General features: G+C 41.4%; 1 protein-coding gene across 5 annotated transcripts in view; it reads right to left on the bottom strand.

The window, feature by feature from the left end:
- Positions 1–23,497, bottom strand: part of ZFAND6 (zinc finger AN1-type containing 6) — a 36,387-nt gene that overhangs the window by 12,396 nt on the left and 494 nt on the right. Inside the window, exon 2 of one of the 5 annotated variants that reach the window (XM_027746165.2) lies at positions 21,087–21,176. Coding sequence is in view for 2 of the 5 variants with exons in the window: in XM_027746163.2 (XP_027601964.2) it covers positions 16,988–16,989 (2 nt within the window). In the remaining 3 variants the exon portion in view is untranslated. Of the gene's footprint in view, positions 1–16,666; positions 16,953–16,987; positions 17,141–21,086; positions 21,177–23,497 lie in introns of those variants that run through there. The other 4 variants (XM_027746164.2, XM_027746163.2, XM_039381715.1 and 1 more) reach the window with 4 other exon arrangements.

Here is a 23,497-nt window from a genome sequence, read left to right as displayed (position 1 = left end):
GAGCAATATCACTGAAAAAAACCCGAAATCAATCTTTCAAGTAACATCAGTATACGTTTCAAAAGAAAAGAAAAACAAAACAGAGGGAAAGTGGTTTCAAGATAGTTGAATACTTCACCAATTGCCACGTTATAAAACTAGATTAAACCACATTAAGAAGCACCAGGGTAAAAAAAGATTTCCTTTTACATAAGATGCATTTGGCTTCAAATACAAACAACTTTCCCATTATTTTGTTTCCAGACAAATCTCCTCATCTCCTCTCACACCCACATCCCACTGCATTTTGTTTTTATTTCCCCAAAACATATGAAATTGATACCAAGAGCAAACCTCTGGGTTGCAAAGCCAACAGTAACACAGAAACAAGTCTTCTGCTCACAGCAATAAGTGACTCTTAGGATGAGAAGATGTTCAAGATATATGATAAGGAAGACGTACAGGCAAGAAGACAAAATCTGATAGTACCTTTTTCAGCTTCAACCTGCAATTAAGCTTATTTCAGCTGTTGATTGCATTCCCCACAATACAGAAGCACTTGCTTTCGACATACAAAGCCCCCATTGACCTCACAGGACAGCTAAATTTGATTTTGCTGAAGTACTGTACTTGTAGCTGAAAGACCACTTTCATTCCTGCCTTTCCCCAGACAGTCCTTCAGAGTGAAACTGCAAGTAGTGCAGTGGGAATTTAATTTTTATGCTGGGCCCAACATCCAGCAAAGCCATTTCAGGGGAGCGTAAAGGAAGACGAGTTTTCTGTGCTTTGGTAACTAGAAACAATTTAAGGATGAAACCTTACGCAAGTCACTCTTGGCATAGAATGTTTAAGATTGAAAGACTAATTAAAAACACTTTTGACTGAGAATTTCAAGTGCTAATAGAGATTCAATGTCACAATACACATATTAATCCTTTTAATTTTAGGCAGCAGCATATTAAAGAACCCTACCACACTAACTTTGAAAATGTACCATGATTGCCTTTCTGTTCAATATCAGCTTCAAGCAACACACGGGAACTCAATAACAGCACCAGCTACTGCTAATATTCCCCAACACAGTGTTGCTGAAGGGACCAGGTGCAAATGCAAACACAGAATAACAATCTCTAAGACGGATGTAAAAAGATAAATAATTCTGCTCCCATTTAATAAACAAATTGTGAAAGGTGCACAAAGATGCCCAGATGAAAAACAGGAAAAGCTGGCCTGAGTTCCAGCTAAGCCAGTTCCCAAGTTCATTAACCAGTGGGTACTGTCACCAGCCAAAGCACAAGCCACTGGCATGAGCTTCCAGAACACTTAAATCTCCAAGGGGAAGTGCCAGGGATTCTTCTGAAGAGTTTTAATAAGGGCCACAGGAAGCAGAATATCCTTCATTGGTTGCTAATATTTGAGGAATAAAAAGAAGAGATAGGATCAAACTGATGCAATGTTACAAAGTAAAATGAGAAAGAAATTGCACCAACAAAGCAGTTTGTTGTGTTTGAAGGGGGCAATTGTGTACAATACCCCATGCCAGCTCCAGTGCTCGGCCGGACCCTCACCCACCCAATCAGTGCCATGAACTACCAAAAAAAAAAAACCACCAGGAAAAAAAAGGGCTATCACCACCACATACAGTTTTCTGACAGTTCAGTGAGCTCAATCAGATCACATACCAAAACACGAAAAGTAGAAAGCACAACAGAGGAAAACCTCTGGAATTGATGTGAGGGATGACATGTGACCAGGAGGAACAACACGTTTTAGCAGCCTGTAAGCTGCTGAGATGGTTGAACTCATCCATTTGAACCCTAAAGCCACAGAATGCCAAGCTAGTATAATAAGCTCTCACTCCCTCTCCCTCATGCTGTGCCCTCCCTTTCAGCGCTCACATGCACCAAAATGAAACAAGGAAGTGATCAAACTTAAAGTCAACCACTCCATCTTCTGCCAATTAGTTTCACCACAGACTGGTTTCTCAGCTCGTTTGTCACGTGTGCTGTTTGGGCAGGAGAGAGGGTCTAGCTGCAGACACGTGTGGAGCCACTTGTTTCAGCAGCAGAGAGGCTTAAGGAATTAGGAGAACCACTAGCCAAAAACAGGCATTGAGAGAGATCCAAGTGCTGGCAGTTCCTGGCACTGCACCTCAGACATACCTCTCCCGTGCACATCCACTCCCTCCCTCGGGAGGGCAAGGGCCGGGATGACACAGCAATGAGCCTCAGGGACTTCTCCTCCCCACCGCCTGGGCAGGAGGCAAACAGCCACAGGCAGAGAGCAGCCGGACTCTGTCCCCAGCTCAGCAAACATGAACAGCAGGAGATCATCGAACAGATGTTTTCGGGGGAGGGAAGGACCTCCAATCACCCCAGTTTTTGGCTCAGCTTCAGATTTTTGTCTCAAAACTGTCCATAATTCCTCATGCAGGGAGATCCAAACATCCCATAAGCCAGTAATGGTGGGCAGTCACTGCTGGAACAGTGCAGTGAAAGGGGCGAGCCCACTCCCACTGCTGCACACCCCTGCCCCTGCCTCCAGTCAGATCAGTTCAGTCATCTGATGGAAAAAACAGGACTATTTATTCTGGTGGACTGGAGAGCTTGCTGATCTGACAGAAGATCAGCTCCAGAGAACTGACACACACTGCACAGGAAGTGACATGTCTAAAAATAGGACGACCCTCTTTAGGGGCAGTCAGCTCTTGCTGAGCATCAAGCCCACTGTAAAATAAATCCCAAGTGGAAGTGCATACCCTATTCTGTATTTCAAAACTGGTCTCCTAGCTTGGCTTCAGTATGAAACTGGAAGCAATTTCATACCTAAAGTGACTGCAAGGTCTTAGGATCAACATGACTACATGTATGTCCTACTTGTTTGAGGTGTCACAAAACAAACGTTGAACTTGTAAAATTCCTGGAAATGCCTCTGGGCTCTGTCTGTTCCCCCCCAGCTGTGCTTGCACAACATGCACAGGGCAATTCTTTGAATTCTGAATGTTATTCTGAATGCAGAATTGATTCATTTTAAAGAAAAAAACCCAGAACAACAGACTCTTTACAATATTTTAAGCACATTTCCCTGCTCTCCTTTGCAGTATACTTGTATAACCAGTTGTACAAGCACTAATGAGAAGGAAGCATATTAGAAGGAAGTGCAAGAGCCTCAAACAACTCCTCTCAGTGCAACCCCAGAACATCCACTTTGTTGAAGATTATGGAATAAACTGGCTCTTTTTGCATTAGCTGATAAATTTAAGACGAAATTACCTCAATTTGCTTCTCAAAAATATTTATTGTTACTATAAGCATGGCAGGACATAGCTCTGCAGGCTAAGTCCTCCTTTGGTGCTTAAGGTCTACCCATTCCTGTTACTCTGGTCATACACAAACAACTTGATGCATCTATAAGGCCTTCCTCCTTACTACTGCTGCTACGGGTCCCATCTTTCCCCCCTCACTATAGCACATCCTCAGAGTAAAGTCCTCTCTGTACCAAGCAAAAATATATAAAGGGCGTTCCTGATAGTAAAATGTATAGAGCTGAAGCACTAAAGTAGGGTAACTCTTATGGCCATCAAGTTCTCTGAGGAAAGAGCTACCTCTTCCAATACTTTGTAAAGTAAATAAAATACTTGTGTACATTTTTTTTCCACAGAGCAGGCACTGCAATACTGGTCTTCCCCCCCATCTTCTTCTCTTTGTTTTAATTAAAATGTTTATATGCTACTAGTTTCAAATAACTGATACTCTAGCTTTATAGGCTTCAAATGTTAATCAGCAAGATCAGAGAGAGCAGCATTTAGCAGGATTAAACACACAAGGTTTAAGAATAATCTCTTTTCCCCCCCTTCTCAACAAGGAAAAAAAAAAGTCCCACACACAGAAGCCAGCCTTCTGTTCAGCTGCCTTCCCCAAAGAAAAAGGTCTCCTAAATTCCAGTTATCCTCATACTTCAGGCTGCAGTAAGAAAATGAGATCCTCACATCCACTACCCCAGCTGAAGTACCGTCTTGTGTTCTGCAAACACTCCTAAAATCTGTGACTGGTATGGGAAGGATCTCTCCCAAATGCTAACGCTGAGGCTGATGAGACCACCCAAATAGCATTCTGCCTCAGCACCACACCAGACAGTCTGAACCTCACTAATGCCAGCTCGAAACTGTTTCTCAAAGAGAAAGCACAGCACTTGGTGTGAGCTACTCTTCCCTGTGAAAGACCAACACACTGACAGTTTTACGTGACACTCAACTCAAATAATGAATCCAATTTTAACAAGTGATTAAAATTTTCCCTCCTCTGTCATAATCACCTCTATAATGAAACAGTTCAGCACTGATTTAAGTAGCACCAGTACTAATGGTCATTTTCTTTGAGCTAATGAAGCAAGGAAGAAATTGCAGAAGTGGTATTTTGCGCTGCTTAAACACATAAAGCTTCATCCCAGGCACAAATAAAAGCAAGACACGTAGTTGTGCAGACACTTCACTTTAGAGCATGTACTGGCACAGACATCCAATAACCACCTGTACCACCATATGAAAAGGCATGCTGGTACAAAAAACAATAAATAGGAAATGCATTCCTCTACAGGCTTATCAAAACAAATGGCAAAAAAAGGCCCAAGAGCAGAGTTCTGTTGAATCTTGCTGCAGAAGTTACCAGAGCACTGGTTGTGACTGAGGATATCGCTCCATAGTGGAATTTGGTGCTCAGGTGTCCTGCTCAAAGCAGGACACTTCTCAGGGTATAAAGCACTAGACTCACAATTTAATAGCAAGCTACAGAACAACCCTGTTTTCTTTTTACTTACTTGTTGTCTCCCAAAAGGCTCCAATTTAAATTCACTGAGCAGTCATTTGTAGCTGCTTTAAGGCATTGCCATGTCCCAGCAACTTGCTGCGGAGCCAAGAAGAACTGGCAGATTTGAATAGGGGCCTCAGTCATTACAGCTCAGCCCAGCTTGCTGGTTGCAGTCAGACATGTCATTTCATCTACAGCTCACCCTGGCTAAAAGACTGCAGCTGGTTCACATTTGCCAGCACAGCTATATGTGTATTACACTCTGACCCAGTTTCATCAGAATGCTTTGAGTTAAAAAAAGTGAATATGGTTAAGGACCAACTATGCAAGCAGATCTGTAAGGGCAGCGACCTCTTTGTTCCTGTAGCAGCAGAACACACAGCTGCTGCATTTTTCAAAACACAGGAGTGATCCAACTTCCTCAGCACCAAGAGAATCCATGCATTTTAAAGCTTTCCATTCATTTCAGTAGGCCTCCAGTATTCTTCCTGTCCACAACTAAGTAGACTTAAGTTGCAATTAAAACTACTGAACTAGAATTTATATGACTTAGTATCAAAAACAAAATACTCACACTAGTGACCAAAGACTTACATAAGATGTTCTCTCAACTCACTTGACAAGTCATTCACTATCTACTTATGTTCCTGTCTATTCCTGTTGAACAGTTTTTTATTTTTGTTTCATGCATAGACTTATTTTAAAATCAAGCACTTTGATATATCAGACACTCCTAGCAGAAACTTCACAAAAAGACGGAACAAGTTACAGAAGTCTCTTTTCACCTCAAACTTAGGAAGTCAGCACGTTTAAATCCTTCAGTACACGAGTTAAAATATAGGTAAATTTTGGACTCTTAAGAAAGCTGTATTCCAGGTTTAAGATTACAGGAAGACTGTGAAAGAATCACACTACTGGAAAAGAGCCACACACGAGAGAAAGGGCGAGCTCAGAAGTGGCAGATGGACAGAAAAGAGAGAGTTCAGGTCTTAGGAAGGGAAAGAACATGAGCAACTTTCATAACTAATCTGAGCCAGAATATCATACAACCCAGGAACGCTTCATATAGACAAAGCCTCCAGTGTTGAAGTGTGTATATTGCTATGTACAGCTGTCTGCTCTTGTACTCAAGGTTACACGAGGAACAAGAGAACATTTCACTACAATCTCTTCACTCTTACTAGGCAAGAACAAAGACACACAGATTCTGTACTGGTATCAAGGAGATCACTGATAATAAGGACTCAGATTCTCATGCTTGTCTGCATACACTATTAATAGATGTTACTTTGAAACTGTAATTACTACTTGTAGCCACGCTTAACCTTTGCAAAGTAAGGATTACTAGACCCAAAGATTAACTGCTGTAGGTACCTCAGATTCTCATTCACCTCATGCAAAAGCATCAAATTACTTGCACTGACCACTTGAAGTCTACAAACAAAAACCAGAAGTATAAGCAAGTGTTACTTATTTAGTTTCCAAACTTTCTTGTAGAGTCACCACACATAATAAAGGGGCAATTCCATGAAATTCACTATTCTACTGAAGATTATTCCTAAAAGGAAAACAAATTTAACAGGCTAAGTAACATGTACATTTTACTACCTCGTAGGAGGAAACACATTTTGTTTATGCTGGATTTCAGAGGCAGAATACAGACAAGAGAATTTTCATGAAAGTGTTGGAATTCCAAAAAGCTACCACAGAGAGCTTATCAGTGTGATGGTGGGGTTTTTGCAGGAATGACCACTACTTTAAGCTGAAGCATGTGCTAACTGCTGTAGCACCTAAAAGATTAAATGCAGCACTCTGTATAACGCCTTCAACACTCTTATTTATCATGTTTTTGAATTTGAGCCTAAAGCAGCAAAATAGAAGTCAAGACACCAAGGATTATCACTGCTAATACATTTAAGCGTGTACATTTGGACTTTTGTTGTTCAAGACTAACACTGCAGCACCACTAGAATTAGGCCCCTGCATATGACAGCATCAAAACTTTGTGAGATTCAAAGAAACATCAATTTTTCCTCTGACTTAGAAAACTTAAAAGCCTCTTAGTTACTACTTATTCCCCAGCAGCACAATACATTTATAGGCAACCCCAGTTAATCCAGCAGACTCCAGTCCAGACCAGCACAGAGATGTCTTCAGAAAGAGCATCACCAACATGTTCTAAGTTTCTGTCTCTTCAGTGATGACTATCAGAAAATCTAAGCTGACAAAGCTGCCTTTTTGGAGAGGTCAACCTGAACGCAAGTGAAAACAACAAAACAAAACTCACGCACACCACAAAGTCACTTCTTAGGTTCAAGAGAAAAACCAGCAAATAACCCTTGGGCTGGACACGCTTGTTTACAGCAAGACACGACAGGGACCTTCAATAAAAATAACTAGTTAAACATTAAAAACACTGAGAGCAACACAGTAACTATAATTGTTCTGTACAAAGTAAAGACAGTTTCTGAGGAATTATAGACAAAGAAAAGTCAACAGAGGAAAGAGCACGTCTTGTGTTTTGGGAAGGTGGTTTTAATCTGGTATCTTTGGGGGAGTCATGGTGAGAGAAGCCCAAGAGGCGTATCTGAGGAACACAGAGGACACCAGCCAGCCACCCCAATGGCCATGCTGTCCTACCCAAAGCACTGTATGTCCATACACAACCCAGAGGACAGTGTTTTTCTCCCAGAATATGAGGTTGTACTTAAGTTTAGCCTGCCCAGATCACGCAAAATTTAAGGCTAAAGGCAGACAGGCTCAGCAGGTCCATTTTTGGAAAATGGCTGTCTGAGATGAGACTGCCTCAGAAACCTTGCATGAAGTTACACTTGTGATGGAATACCCAGCTACTATTAAAAGAGCACACTTTTAGGGAGTGCTTGCTCTGGTGTCTCTGGTAAAGAGGAATAAAAATTCAGGAGTTACACCCATTAGAAAAATCAAACCATCTCAGTAATTGCTCATCAGCAGTCTGCTAAGTCAGTTCACACAAACCACAGTTTCCATCGTGTGTGGCTGAACCGGTGTCGAGCTGTGCAAGCTGCAGATACTGCTCGAGGAGCTCTTTTCTTTCCTCTGCAGTTTGTGCCATCTCATACCTGTATTTTGGCATTCAGGTGCTGCAGGAATCCTTGAGTTGCCCTTTGTATTTCTACACAGCCCTATAAATAAATTTAGGGTTCACTTGAAATCTGTCAGTAAAGAAATGCCTTCTTTTAAAATGCTCTATAAAAGTTAAGAAAGGCTACTCTGAAACAGACCAGACAGGGCTACATTCTGCTTTCTTTGGCATCATATTTTGAAGCTGGTCATTTCAGAAATCAGAGGTTGTATAAAATTAGAACCAGGAGATTCTAGAATTCTCTACATTCCTTTAAAATACCAGGCCAAAGTTTAATGGATGCAGGAAAGCAACTCCATAAACTATCTTTAATGCTATATTTTAAAACAGGTTTTACTTTACAAGTTGATGAAGAATAATCTGTAAGAAGATTCAAACACTTACAAGATTACCCTCATAATTACTGAAAGAATAGATATAGATTCAGTAATCGCTTCTTTTGAGCTTCAGTGAATAAGTAATCTTCTCTCAATAGAGCATGAGTTTCACTTATTTTAAGCATATCAAACCCAGAAGAGATAAAAGCCGCTTTAACACGAGTTCCCAAAATAGACAGCTTCTTGTTAACAAAGCACCTGTTGCTGAGAACTGACAGTAAGCACAAAACATGTTATAATTTGTTTTTATAAACAGCAGTATGCAGAATTTTAATTAGCTTATAATGCTACAGTTCTATGTGGGCTTAATGCTAAGGGAGCTCCTGCTCTAATATCAGGGTTCCTGTGTGTTAATAAATAAAACCATCATCACAATCATCATTTCTGGTTAGGGCATCTTGAATTCAGCTTAACTCCCAAGAACACTGTGATTATCATGCATGATGTGTAGCTCTATTTAGAATTATGCACTATGTCTAATTTAAGTGTTCAAAATTATACAATACCCTTACTGTGGTTTGATGGGGAGCTCAACCTAAAGCTAAATCCTGACTAAACAAAGAGGGTATTTAAGGACAAGTTTTCAGTGTAAGAGGTATAAGTATGATGTTCCCTGTGGCGAAGCTGCATTCCTCATCTTCTGCAATACACTTAAATTTAGTCAAGGGACTTAAAGATGCTACTTTGTTTTAACCTTAATGCTATTCTAGGGGGTTTTGTTGTTGCCTTTTTTATCCCTTAATTATTATTTCAATCACTGGGGAAGTCAGCTTACATAATTCTAATTACTGGATGTCAATAGACTAAAATTTATCACCCTGCACAAAGCATAGGAAAATATTACACAGGTGATCAGCAGCACCATGCTGGGCAACTGGTATTTATCCAACACTTCACTGTATTGTCAAGTTTCACCAAATATATGAATACACCAACTGGTCACACTATGAAGTTTTGCATCTTTCCTTAGTTTCCCCTCAACTTTTACTTTATACTGCCTGAAACAAGGGAACATGTAAACATCCAAGTGTAACCTAAACACATGCATTTAATATGTACTTATATGCAACCAATGCAATGGTTTCATGATACAGGTAATTTGGGGCTTTGGATACCTCTGCCACAGCACTGCAGTGGGACAGGGACGGATCTACCTTGAAGACTTCATTCCTTGAAAGCTTGGATAGGCTCTTGTGTGTGGTTTATGGTGCTGCTCTGTGCCAGTAGAGTCAAAGTTAACAGTGCACTGCAGGAGGAAGGTGAACCTACCATGTTGGTGACAGAACTGAACTCTAAGGCATAGACTCACAGTTTAAACCAAGGAAAAACGAACACATCACCAAGAGTGAAACAAGGTCAGAATGAAAATTAGTAAGAATTGCCTTGTGTCAGCTTTAACAACCTGAGACAGTGGGTAGGCATAAGGGACAAAGGAATGATCAGAAATTTGCTGTGAGACATACTCCTTTCTGAAGGTTTCCAAAACTACACCACTTGCTTAGATGGGGAGGTCATTACACTGTTTAAGAAAAGCTTAAATATTGGAAGCAATTTGATTGAGAGCAACTGGCATTTCTTCCCCCACTGCCACCATGGAACAGAAAATAGTTTTTTACACTTCTTCCCTAAGCCCATACAGAACAGACTGCACATATTTCAGTTTCTCAGCTGAGGAGAAAGCCAGAGATGACAGCTTTCGAGTAAAAGTCTGCATTGCAAACATTGTGCTTTAATCACCAGGGCATCCTTTTTACCTACTAATATTCCAGTTACGGCTCCATGAACTGCCCTCCTGGAAGTCTGCTATTCATTCTGGTTCCAGACAAGATTCAGCTATGTGAGCACACATTTCTAGTATAATGTCTCCCCCACTTACTGTCCAGAACACTTAGATCAGCAAGTTAAGAGCACAATTGCCTAAAAATAGCATGGTTGGATGCCAATCCCCCCATTTATTATGATGCTACCTTTGTACAGAGTTTTTTTCCTACAATTCTACATAGAAAAATAAAGCCATAAATGGCTTCAAGGGAGGGACTTGTATCTAAAAGGCCAAGTTGATAAGTAGTGGCATGGGATTTCCCGTTTTTCCTCAAGCCACGTAAACAGAAATTTACATTTTTAGAAGCATTTTGAACAATAACTCTTGAAGCAGATCTGACTTCTCTTTTATCCTCTTGCCATAGTGATTGTATTCTGCCAGAGAATAGACCGACACATAACAAAGTAACAGCACTTTCTCTAGAGAAAGGAAAATTCACGATATAAAGGAAAAGTAGACAAACATAGGAAAACGCAAGGCAGATCTCCAATTATGACATATTAAAGCCAATATCACACTTTAGAATGGATAAACAGGGAACAAAAATCTGCTCAAAGGATGCTGAACCTCAGTTGTCAGCAAGGTGTGGCTTTCTGTCAGTGTGCCTGTTCCCTTCCATTCACCAACACTGGCCAACAAGGTTTCTATCAGGAAAGGATGGAAAAAGAGCATAATATATTCCCTTTTATTATGGTATAAGGTCATAAACAAGAGGGACACCAGGAAGAACAACACTCTTTAGCTTGTTAAAGATGTGTTCACAGGCACCATTACTTCAGCGAAGCTAATTCCACAAGTACCCTGTCCTCACTATTGAAAAAAAACCCCAACGCCTCTACACTGTCTCCCAGAAATCCCTTCTGTCTCACACCCCTTTTGTGAAAGCAAAAATCCCCACACGATCATTGAAGAATATTTATATCCTTTACACACACACACACAGAAAAATCATTAATTTTAACCCATAACCCTGGGTTTCAAGAGAAGACTTTCCCATTTTAACGACTTACTTGATGCTACTCGAGGAAATACAGCAACACTACAATACACATTTTACACTGTATGTGCCACTCTGTGTAAGTTCACAGGGTGAGACAGAGCTCTCAGGCCATACAAAGAGGTTTCAATAAATTCTTCATCTCAGGCCTTGCCAGTTTGAGAAATCAAGGTGTCAGAGCTGCAGCAAGGACACAGGTGTTCTTCAGAGCAGACAATTTCCGATTGTGCAATGGGGAATCTGACATTGAAGACAGAAGGATAAGCAGGTAGCAACTAATCAGGGATTGATTTATTTATATAGAGAATGACTAGGTATAAACTTAAGACCATGGGTCACAGTCACTTTATGACTTTGCAGAATAACAAGCTAATTATTGTAGAAAGAGAAACCATAGACAACAGCCAAAAGTTTGACAGACACCAAGTAAGAGAAAAGCAAATGCAGGAAGGCAACACAATCAACCAAGTGACCAGAGTGTGAAATTAGATATTTTTGTTGTTTTATTAAAAGAAAAAAAATTTAAAGCCAATTACTCCACTGCTATGCACAGGAGCTTTAAATTGCAATCAAAGCACCAAGTTTGACTGGACTTATTAAGAAGGCAAAAAATTCATGCCCAGCTGCCAGGACACTCCACAACAAATCAAACACTCCTTGATCTCAGCACTCCTAGTATCACCCCTTGCATGGTTTGTCACACTCAGCTGACAATTTGTTTGTTATGTAACTAATAATACACTTACCTTGGCCTATTGTTACTAATGCCGCTTTCCTCCTCCCCCAGGATACTTTAAGCAAACACCATGAAAATATGCTGATATTCAAAACAATCCTATTGAGCAATTCTAAAGCCTCTTCCCTAAAGAGCATTCCAGGTAAGTCCTTCCATGTTGCCACAGTTCCTTTTTTTTTTTTTGCAAGCTCATACTCAAATGTTTTTGATATCATAAACCACTAAGATAATTACTTTTCTTGTCACTTTTCACCTGGACAACATTTGTTTGATAACTACTTCTAATTAATACCTACAAAATCACTTTATTCAGCGACTTAACAGAAATATCCAACAGTATGTCATACTAGCATGATGTTTGGATAGGATAATCCCAACATGAGAAGTCTGGTGAAATCACTTAGAAAAGTCTCCTGTATCAGCAACAAAAGCTACCTCTAAAGTGTCTTGCCCAATTCTAAAGGAGCTGGGCAGGAAGAACAATCTACAAACCATTCAATCTAGGAACACTTCTTTTGCCCCTACCTTGATAATGATACAGATACCAGATTTCTGTTGCACAGAAAACATTCTGGTTCATGACAACATTGTATTGTATGAAGGCCTTGATTCCATATGATTTTAGAAAAACATGCTAAATTCATACATGGGGTAGTAGAGAAACAATTTTTATCCTTTTTTATTTTTTATCCTCTGCCAACCCATCCTCAAAACCAGCATGTTCAACAACTCAAATTTTATCTTTTGACAATCTAAATTAGATATAGCCTTCTGTATAAAAATGCACTAATATGTCCAATTTAGGTACCAAATTCTAAAACTTTTGCCTGCAGAATCAGTGGTTCTCTCTTGTCTCTTGCCCTGAACACAATTTAGAACCTAAGTGGAAAATGCCTGCCTTCCTCATGCAATATTTTTCTTTCATCAGCCCAATTACATTCCATGGCACACACATGAAAACCACTCAGCCTGCTGTCTTGTTCAAGCTAATGGTGAAAACTTCAGTCCCTGATTAAAAACCACATCCAATGCAAAATGCTTAAATGAACTGAAAATGCCTCGCTTCTGTCCTCAGAAATACCGCTACTAAGCTCCCACTCCAATTTGATTATTAAGTTTATATTTGTTTCCCTAATCCTTCCCGTAGATAAAGGTGCATTAGCATCATGAATCACAGGACACACAGACACAGTGTTGTCTTAAACCCTGGGCTAGTTAAACTGTTGGGGTGGTTGCCGGGGCCTGCCAAGGCAGCCACACTGTTTATAGTTTAGTTCTCCAGATACAGGACTATTATGTTTCAGACTGACAAATACCATATCCTGAAGGTTAGTCCTGTGATGCAAATATATCCTGGCAGGGCAGAACAGTTGAGCAGGGGTGGTCTTTAGCATGGAGACAGTCTGAGCTTCTGCAAGATTGCTGAAGCATTAAGTTAAAGGAAGAACTGTGCATTTAATAAAACTGCTGCTTAAAAAGGAGCTATTTTTAGGAAATACTCAAACGAGTGTGTTCATTTGTCTAAGTAATACTCAAAAGACTGCCTTAAGTTGATCTAAATGGAGCAGAAGATGGATCAGGTTAGGATTTAACTCAGTTTATCTCTTAATGCATAATTTAATAGCCAAAAAGTTACTTTTCAAATGAAAAAACCTCAGGTTTTGCCAACAACTGGAGAATGAGCAAAAAACCACAACTTGATTGAGGAGAAACTATTTTTGCACTGTCAAAGCTTTGTTTTTGCTAATCTCTGTTTAGCTCAAAAGCCCTATAAACACACTTGGAAGGAGGGATCTGTTAAAAATATATCACCCCACCCCTTCAATTAAGGGCTGAGAAGCTTATGACACATCGGAGATCCAACAAGAACAGGGAAGGACTTAATGTTCCTGATATTTCTAAAGGTAAAAAAGCCCAAGCAGGTTTAAAAATCCCGAATGTTTCATGCCTCTGTTTAATAGATTTTAAAGCAAGAATCCAGATCCAAGCTATTTTTATTCGTTTGTAGGTCATGTGTAATTAAGTGCTTGTTTTCACAAAACCTTATTACACTGTAAACATCACTGGCCAGATGATCCGCCCCACCCAGAGTGAGCTGCACAGAGGGACAACTATCTCCCGAGGAGCCCTTGTATCTGCGGGAGAGGGCTGGTCCTGCAGCACCAATCTGCCCTGCAACAGCACTGCTGTGCTGATCACACCTCCTCAGCTCACCCCTTTCCTAGAAACTGCAAGAAAACTACTCAGAGGCCAAACTCCACGTCTAAAACCATGGGCAGGTGGCCCTTTTATGGATATCGCTGACGCTCTCTAGGATGTCATTATTCTTCTCCCCCCTCCCTTGTGCCTTGGGCACAGGGCAATTAGCAGAAATGATCACTAAACCACTTGAGAAACAGGGGGAGGAAGAGGAGGGGAAAAGAGCCAGTTGGGTTGGCTCGAGCCACTAATTTAGAACAATTTGAGCCAGGCTTTACCTTCAGACCTCACAGAGCCCACTCTGCTGGGAAAGTGGCAGGGAGCACCTCAGGGAGGGATCCAAAGCCCACATCCCTGTTTGCAGGGTCGGCATCTGCCCTCCCTAAGGCTCAGGGATGTTTTACAGAGATGAGCCCATGGCAGACATGAATCCTGCTCAAAGCAGCATTGGACAGACCCAGAAAGCAGGGTCACCATCCCAGCTCATGCTGGGCCACCCACCTCACAACACTGGGCAGTGCCACCAGCAGACAGTGACCTGTAGGGCACAGACATCTTCTGCCTCATAAACAGGGGAGACAAAATTTGGTCCTGCATTTTGTACACAGAGCTACAGTCACTTTTAAGAATCTCTTATTCACATCAGAGATGCATATTCCATCCTGGCACAAGAAGCAGACACATAAATCCCACAGCACACAGCACATTCACAGTGTTTAAGATTTGCAGATGGAGCATGTGCAGGAGAAGGTTTTTATGAACAAGAAATGCTGGAACAACCAATCGTCATGCAGGGACAACACAGGTCCTGCCAGCAACGGCTTTGAATGCAGGCAAGAAACATTTGCTGTAGCCTGAATACAGAAGTTGTACAGCTGTGCCAGCTAAGTGGTGTGTTTATCCTTTAGGGCATATTTGCTTTCTACAAACAGCCTGCATTAGAACTGTATACATGTGGCTGGAGAGTTGAACATTTCACTCCTGTGTTGAATAAATCAGGAAAACTGGTCCCAGATAATACAACTTTCCTAAGTTGGGGGGCAGAGGGGACCCAAGAAGAATGGTTGCTCAGTGATCGAGTGACAGGAACCAAGCTACCTCATGTAAACAGCTTTTTTCTTGTTCTAAGCAAAACCAGCTTTTGGCTAAATGTAATATTTAATAGCACACAAATACTTTAGTTGTCTTCCTTTTGTTTCAGCAATTTCAATATACACATCACAAGCCTATAGAAATTCAAGTAAGCTCCATTATTCTTCTTGCCCTAACCTCATACAACTGATCTAGTCACCTTGTCTAGGCCTAGCATCACATTCAAGTTAAAAAATGAATATAAATCCAGGTATTTAAATGCTTATGTGTTCTGGTCTTAAATATCTCCCCTGATACAGGAAATCTGTCCCACCTCTGAGCTAAAAGACCATATATAGTCACTGCTTATTCTAAGACAGTATTTCCAGGGTTTAAATACAATTCAGAACATTTAAAAATGTTATAAACAGGGAAAGACAGATCGCAAGAGTGAATTATTGATTCAGACCTATAAGCCACTGGACCATGGCAAGATGCCAGTGTGTCAAGACACTGACATACGTAAAAGTAATCTATACCCAGCATTTTGGGAGAAAACAGAATGACTGGATGCAAAACTTGAAAGAATAAGGTATACTTTAAAAATAACACTCGTCTACATTCAATAGAGGTCTAAGCAATTGCGTTCCATGGTCATTTGGAAGACTGTTGCTCAATTTTCACATCCATTCTTCTATCACCATGACTAATCATACAAAACCCATCAACCCATCAACTCCTTAGACTCAACAAGTATTAGAGGCATGAGTATTTCTTTCCAATTCCCAGGAGCAGCTGTATATTGACAAACAAGTAATTTTACAAAAATCAGGAAATATTTAGGGAAGTAAGAAAATACATTTCCCAGTCTGAAAGCCTTGTTTTGTATAAGGCCTCATCTAACATACTTGTCAAAGATACAGAAAGGATGGCAATTAAAAGAAAGTCTCTATCCTCATTAGAACCTCCCTTGCTTCCTGCCTCACCACTTCCTGCTCTCCCCCCTCTCACCCTATCCCATGCCACCCACGGCAAATCATACTTTTCCTGTTCCTGAAGCCCTTTCAGATGCTCAGTGTCACTAAAAATACCATATATGATAAACCTGGTACACAAACTGAAAATAATCTTCCCTCAAATAAAACACCTGTTATCATTACACAATACAGGTTTCCAAAAAGATTCTGACCTTTTCCAAAAGAAAAAAAAAAATACAATTTCCCCCCCCCCTTTTTTTTTTTGGCTGGAAGGGTAGTAGCTGCAACACAGAGCAGTAACATTTAATTTTTCTGCCTGTGTTTGTAATCAGAGCTCTGACAGACCCAGACACCCTATAAAATGTATTAAAAAAGAGAAAAATTGCCATGTTTTACATAGTTTTTACATATCTTTGTTCTAAACGCTAAAGACCTGTGAGACATTCATCTCATCAAGAACAAACACACAGACAACAGCACAGCAGCCTTCAGTGATACAACAAAGGACAATTTAAGACAAACGACTTGGAGCAAATGCTATCACTGAATAATCCCACAGCAGCTGTCATAATTAGTTACCTCCAATCTCATCAGAATCAGGGAAGTTAGAGTTAAAATCGAGCTCTCTTCCTGTAACATTGTGTAACTCCAAAACAGCAGCATTATCCTCGCTATTTTGGAATTAACATTTCTCCATAAGATAATGTGGAACCACTCGATTCTTCCACGCCAGAACACTCGGTGCAAGCCGACAGATGACAAAAGAAACTCGGTCAAGTTTGAGCCTCTCTCAGCACCTTATTTCCTGTCTAAAGAGCCCTTTTGTTCTGCTTCCCTGCATAAATGTTAATATCCTGCCATCATTAGCGAGCGAAACGACGAAGGAAAAGCCCCACGCACATGAACTCCGCTGCCCTGGCGGGCGGAACGACGCCACACGACGCGATTAGAACCGCAAAATTCCTACCACCAAGATCTGCACAATTCTCTGCTCGCTTCACCCCAGATTAACTTCACTTGGAGCTGCACTTCGGCGCAACCTACCCCGGCCGCGGGGCCCCGCCCCCGCGCTCCCATTGGCCGAGGCGGGCGGGGGCCCGCCCCGCCGGCCGGGCCGCGCTCGCCGATTGGCGGAGTGGCCTGTCCGTCACGCAAAGAACTTTTCCTCGCTAGCAGGTTAGGCTGGGCGGGCTCGGGCACCCCCGGCGCGCGCTCTTAAAGGGGCCGCGTCCCGCTCCCGCCGTGACAGCCCACGGCCCCCCCGGGACATGCAGACCTCGCGGGGCGCCCACCCCTCCCGGCACGCAGCCCCCCGGCCAGGAGGACCGGGGATGGGGGACAGCAGAGCACCTTCTCTTCTCTTCTCTTCTCTTCTCCCGCGGCAATTACACAACTGCTGCTTGCTCCACTTCGGGGATAAAATTAGATGTGTGTTTGGAGCCCATCCGCGCTTTAAGGGTGACTGGAGTTGCCCTGGGAGGCCGAGCACACTATATAAATTAGTAACCCCGGCTAAAAATACATCGGGTCGCCGGTTCCAAAGACTTCCACCCATTTAAAGCATGAGTCAGCAGGAGCTCCGCAGGAAGTGACTGTCTCCATCCCACAAGGTACCACGGTTCCTGCCAGAAACTTTTTGTGCTTATTCAGGCTTCACTCGGCTGAACGAATTTGCAAGATCCTGGTCACGTTGTGACAACAGCATTTCTCACGGCACAGCTTCCTCTCAGCACTAGACAAAACCCTGTCCTTTTAATCCTTAGATTAAAAGTGTTTCTTTTTCCTCAGTGCAAACACTGACGTGGTTCCCTATCCATCTATACAGTGAAAAGAAAAGTAAACATAAACAAGGCTTGATAAATATTTCACAAGGGCAGATATGACACCTGGTTTGAGACAAACCTTGCCCCATTCCAAACAAGCAACATGAGGAAGAGCCACAACACAGTGTTCCCTCCTGCACCCACAAAGTATCATCATGGTTACACAAGACTTATCTGGGCAGCAAGGCTGCCTTGCATAAAACATTTTCATGTGTTTAGTGTAAAATAACTAAAAAATATTAAGCTAGAGGAAGCATAACCACATTTAGGTTGTTCTTCTGGCTGTTGCCACCTTTCCTCTCCCAGTGCTGGAGCTGCCTGCTTTGCCTTACTTCACCCACTGCCAATACCACAAAATGGAGATGTTTTAACTTCCCTAATAGAGATTAAAAAGTCCAAGGCAGTTTAGCAAATACCACATAACATCAAGAAAATATTTACAGCTAAGTACTCCCTTGAGCTGTGAAACACCAAAAAGAGCATAAAAAACACCTTCAGGAAGGATATTTAACTCTCTAAAACTGTGAAATAGCACATTTTGTGTTACCTCCTATTTTAGAGCAACCTACCATGCCACAAATTCAAACAGGACCAAAAAGCAGCAATTGGTACAGCTGTAAGTTGCTATGTATGAAGCAAGCACAGAAAAAACAATATTCACATAACTTCCCCCTCAGTACCTAAAATACAAGCTGAAAGGAGCAGACCTTAACCCTTGCATCTGAATTCAGTGCCCTGCCAGAGCCAGCACTGCTGGAGGTTAATCTCGGGTCCCCTGAGGATAACCCTGAGGTCACACTTACATGACACTTTTTTGACCAACTCTTATCTAAGCAATCAAAACCAAGAACACAGTTCACGCAAACAAAACAGACTAGTAAAGTGTCCCTTAGGTATCACAGTAACCAATCTTGGAAAGCTTCAATTTAGAACACATTAACTTTAGGCCCATAAAAACAGCAGCACAAGTCACAAATCATATCAACCAAACTGCCTAGTGTTAGAAGACACAAGAACCCTAAAGTCAGTGGTGTTGTTTGGGTACTTTCAAAAGGAGAGGGGAAAAGAAAACCCAAAACACACTACCCCAAAACTTTCCAGCTCCATAGCTACCACAGCAATTTCACCACCTGGCAACAGCAACAACAAGTAATTTTTATCATCAAACATCCAACACTTCAGCTCATGCTTCTGTTACGCAGGCAAGCAGGAGCTCTTATCACTAAGAGGGAGACATTTCATCCCTTTTCCTCCCCACCTCTCCCCCCTTCATGCAGTCTGGCCAACTCCCACAGCCCAGCTCTGGTGCTCATCAGCCCCTTCCACCTGCCTCCGAATCTCTGGGTTGGCAGAAGCTTGGCCAGTCTCTGATAAAGCAAGAGCATAGCTCACCCAGAGCACAAGGGGGATGGCAAAACATATTCTCCTCCATCCAGCACTGACCACCCAGATTTGCTTACCTCATCTCATTTAAAACCAAAACAAACCCACCCACACAACACAACTGTCAGTAATACTACAAATGCCCCAAGAGTAGTTTGCCATCCTCATAAAAGTGAAGATTCCCACATCATCTGCTAAGTGGGGTATCCTGCGAGGTTCCCTAGCTCACTGGATTAGCAATCTGTATCCAGATGTTAGCAATCTGAGCATAAAAAAATTGCTATTCAAGTTATTATCCCATGCTGAAGGAGACCTAGTGAAACTAGACATTAAAAAAACCTAATTTTTTAGCATCAGTTTCTGCACAAAAGCCACTTATTTTCTCTGTAAACACACATACCTTCTGGAGAAAATGCAATGGCACCACTTTAAGGTCCAGGCTTAAGTTAAGCCTTTGCTACTCTTACAATATCTGTGGCAATGCAGAAAAAACCTGGAAACAGCAGATTGCAGCTGCAAGAACATTAAACAGGGAAGCTTTGACAGCAGTGTTAAAAAAAAATAATCAGTTTGGTGCCACCCAACTTCGCACTGAGGACAGTAACAGAAAGCACCTGACTCTCATCTGACTATTGTAATCATGAAACAGCTAAAGGGCCATTTGTTCTGTAATCTTACATATACAGAAGACAGCAAGTTTGGAGGACTTGACAGCTCAAGAGATCAAGAACAGAGCCTTTCATCTTTAAGTCACCAGTTCAAACAGAGACAAGAATAGTAGTGATCAAAAGCTACATGTGATAGCTGTTCAGGGATTAGATGAGAGATGGTTACTCGCTGTCCAGTTCCCAAGAGATCAGTGTGAACCACGAGAGCTTTCTTCAGTGGTTTGCACCTGTTTTTCAGTCTTGAATACATTACACCTCCTGGTTCTGTACATGTTAATGAGTAGCAAAGGAACTGATCTGCTGGGTGCACATACTGAACTGGCATTGGAGAAAAGGACTTTACCCTCTGGTTGTCAATTATGTCAGCACTAATATGCTGAACTTTTTATTTCTTATTATTATAGTTCTGACTTTGCTTTTCTTATTAGAGACAGATTTGAAAGTAGTATTTAACTTCCCATTCCTTTCACACCCTGAGATGCTGCAATCCTGTTTATAAACAACAGTTCTCAAACTTGCTGGGTATTTTTAGAAATACATCAATTTTAAAAGCCCATTAGCATAGCAACTTCAGAACTTTGGCATTTGAGAAATTATTCTGAGACATTATTACTAATTTTTTATCAAACCCATACAACATTAACTTCATAAGGGCAAACTCTGCATAAAGAGCGGGAAAAAAAAATCCCTGAGTGAAGAAACCAACATTCCTTTTCATATTCTTACGCATTCTTCAATACATCAGTGTGCAGCGTCTGCAAAGTTTGTCAGCAATAGCCCCTTTCCAACCTGACTTTAGTTTTAAAAGTCTGCATAAGTACCTGGAATTTCCAAACTGGATAGGCAAGATGAAAACAAGTTCAGAGTGTATGTTGACTGAAGGTTCTGGGAGCAGGAGTTCATTGTCCTGCTATAAACACCACTACCAAAAACAGTTTTCTACACAACCCCAGCAATATACAGGTCATAGTTCTCAGTAGTGTATTACTTCGTAAGAATTAAGTTGCTGATGAAAAGCCAAGATCCTAGAAACCTACCAGGAAACTTAATCCTTAGCTGTAACTAAGGAGGCCCTCACATAAAAAGAATTCAACTTGCTATTCCAGGAGTTTGAAGAGAACATACCAGACTGATGAGATTTCAGTAATCTTGAACTTTGAGATTCCTCTTGCTGTTTTCAATCCAAGATGTACCACTGCTGTGCAATACTCAGACCTGGAAACAACAAAGAGGCGCACGTGGTAAATACCGGCTCTTCAGAGAGGTCTGGTGACTCGTCTGGACAGCAGCACAGATACACCAAACACATTCCCTTGGCAGTTTTAGCAGCTGCCTCAAACCACCCAAATCTTAGCTACTCATTCATGTTAAATCCCAACTGTCTCCTCCTGTGTAGGGAATAAACCCTTAACAGAATCATTTGTCCTGCCTCGTATTCCCCTGGCCTATAAAGCTGGACATCCATAACAGGTCTCAATCCCTCAGCAGTTGCCACGTTGGTTTAGTTTGAGGGGGTTTGTTCATGGGTTGTTCGGGTTTTTTGGGGGGCTGTGATTTGGTTGATTGGGCAGAGTTTTTTGGTTTAGTGGGTTTTGGTTTTTGTTTGGTTGTTTGTTTTTTTTTTTAATCAGGACATGGAACTGTAACTTGTACAGCTGCACCACCAAGGCCTCTGCTGATGAATGGCCACAACACTTGCCTTAGTCAAAGTCCTTGCAAAAGGATCTAGACATTTAAAAAGACATTTCCTTGACATCAGGTATCTCTTGGGTGGAGCAAAAATAAGCATACTACAGTTTCCATTGAATTGAGCATAGTCCAAGCACATTTATATGTAATCTATAATACTCTTTGTAGCTCAAATCAAGTATCTTGAATGCAAGTCATAGCCCATTCAGCACTAAAAAAAGAAAAAAAAATAGAAAAAGCTGCATAGTGATTAGCTGCCAAGAAAATGGAGCCAGAAGTTTGTATACTTCCAATTCTCTCAGAAATCACACTGATTAATATAGCTGTTACAAAACGACACACTTTCACAGAAACAGGGATTACCTTTATCTGTAACCATAGCAACTTTTCAGTAGTTTGTGTTAATGCTACTCTCCCTCTGATAACTTGCCACTATCTCTTTCAAGCTATTTGTGTAAGGTTTTCAATGTGCCATCTGAGACCATGAAGTAACAAGAAGTTGAAATGTAAACTAACATTCTTAGATCACACTCTTAAAAATATGCAGTGTCACACACACTGTTGTTCATTTTTGCCATAAATTCAAGATTAGTCAGGAAGTAAAATAATAACAGATTAAAATAAATTTAATATGATTCACAGGTTTTTAAGACAAACAAATATTATAAGAGGTATTCCATGAAATACATAAAGGAGGCAGTTTCTCCAGTACTGAAGAATGTCTTCTCTAACTGCAGAGTAGTAAACCCAAGGAATTAGGCCACTGATATGTCATATACTTTGTTATGTAGTATCATAAGAAAGAAAAATCCTCCCCAAACATACTTATCTTGGCCTGAACAAATATATAACTGATCAGAAGAGAGCCAGTCCCCTTGTTCTGTGTTAGGTGATAATAAATATAAACAACAGGTGTAAGTACCTCGGCACTAGAAGAACAAATCGAGCAAAACCATAAAAGTTAGAAGAGAGACAGGAAAGAGACAAAGGAAGGACTTTACTTCCTCAATTGTTGAGCTACCATCATCCACAGTTCAGATAAGGACAAGCACTCTATGACAAGAATTTTTTTAAGATGACATCAGACAAACAAAGTCATTTGCTGGGAAGTAGTAGGAGGAAGAGCATAATTTCTTCTTTATTTTTTTTCCCCTGAAGCTCACAGGGCAGCTTACCAAGCTGTGCCCTTCTCTCTCCAGTACACACAGAGTTTGGCACAGTTAAGATGCAAGCAAAGAACCTTAGAAGAGTGAAAGAAACTCGGCACGCTCTTTGCTCCTTGTAACTCTTACGCAATGACACCTATTATAGGACAAGTCTGGACAAACACTCGGGGAATGGACTCCAGAACACAACGGTGCACTTAAGTCAGTCCACGCAGGGGCTGAAGCAACTACCATGGTTTTGCTGAATGCCTCCACATTACATCAGCACATGTGGTGGAGCCTTCTGTATTTCGTTATTGTTGCTGCTATTAACAGTAGAGACAGCTGCCCTTTTTATTTTTTAGGATTCCCCAATCCTAATATCCCGTGGAAACACGAGTGGATGTTTGCATCCCTTATCTATCACTCCAGGCTTTTCACCTAGGAGTTAAGTTTGGGTTAAATTTCGCAGAGCTCTTGGGTGAACACCAGCACAACAACAAAAACAACTTTTCACACGATAAAACTCAAAACTACGACAGGCTGTGTTAAGTTTCAACCCTTGGCTTAACCAGGGGGGTGCCACAACCCCAGCTGTCCCCACACCGGCCAGAACCGCTGCCCTGGGCTCACCCGAGGGGCGGCGAGGCCCGGACAGCCGGGGGAAGCCCTGGGTCTCACAGGGCACCGCCGCCGGGTCCA

The sequence above is a fragment of the Pipra filicauda genome, unplaced genomic scaffold (genome assembly GCF_003945595.2).
Source record: "Pipra filicauda isolate LSUMZ 115617 unplaced genomic scaffold, ASM394559v2 scaffold238_size1193820_pilon, whole genome shotgun sequence".
NCBI classification, from domain to species: Eukaryota; Metazoa; Chordata; class Aves; order Passeriformes; family Pipridae; genus Pipra; species Pipra filicauda.
The sequence above is the reverse complement of the archived record's forward strand: the minus strand, read 5'-3'. Positions and strand labels throughout refer to the sequence as shown.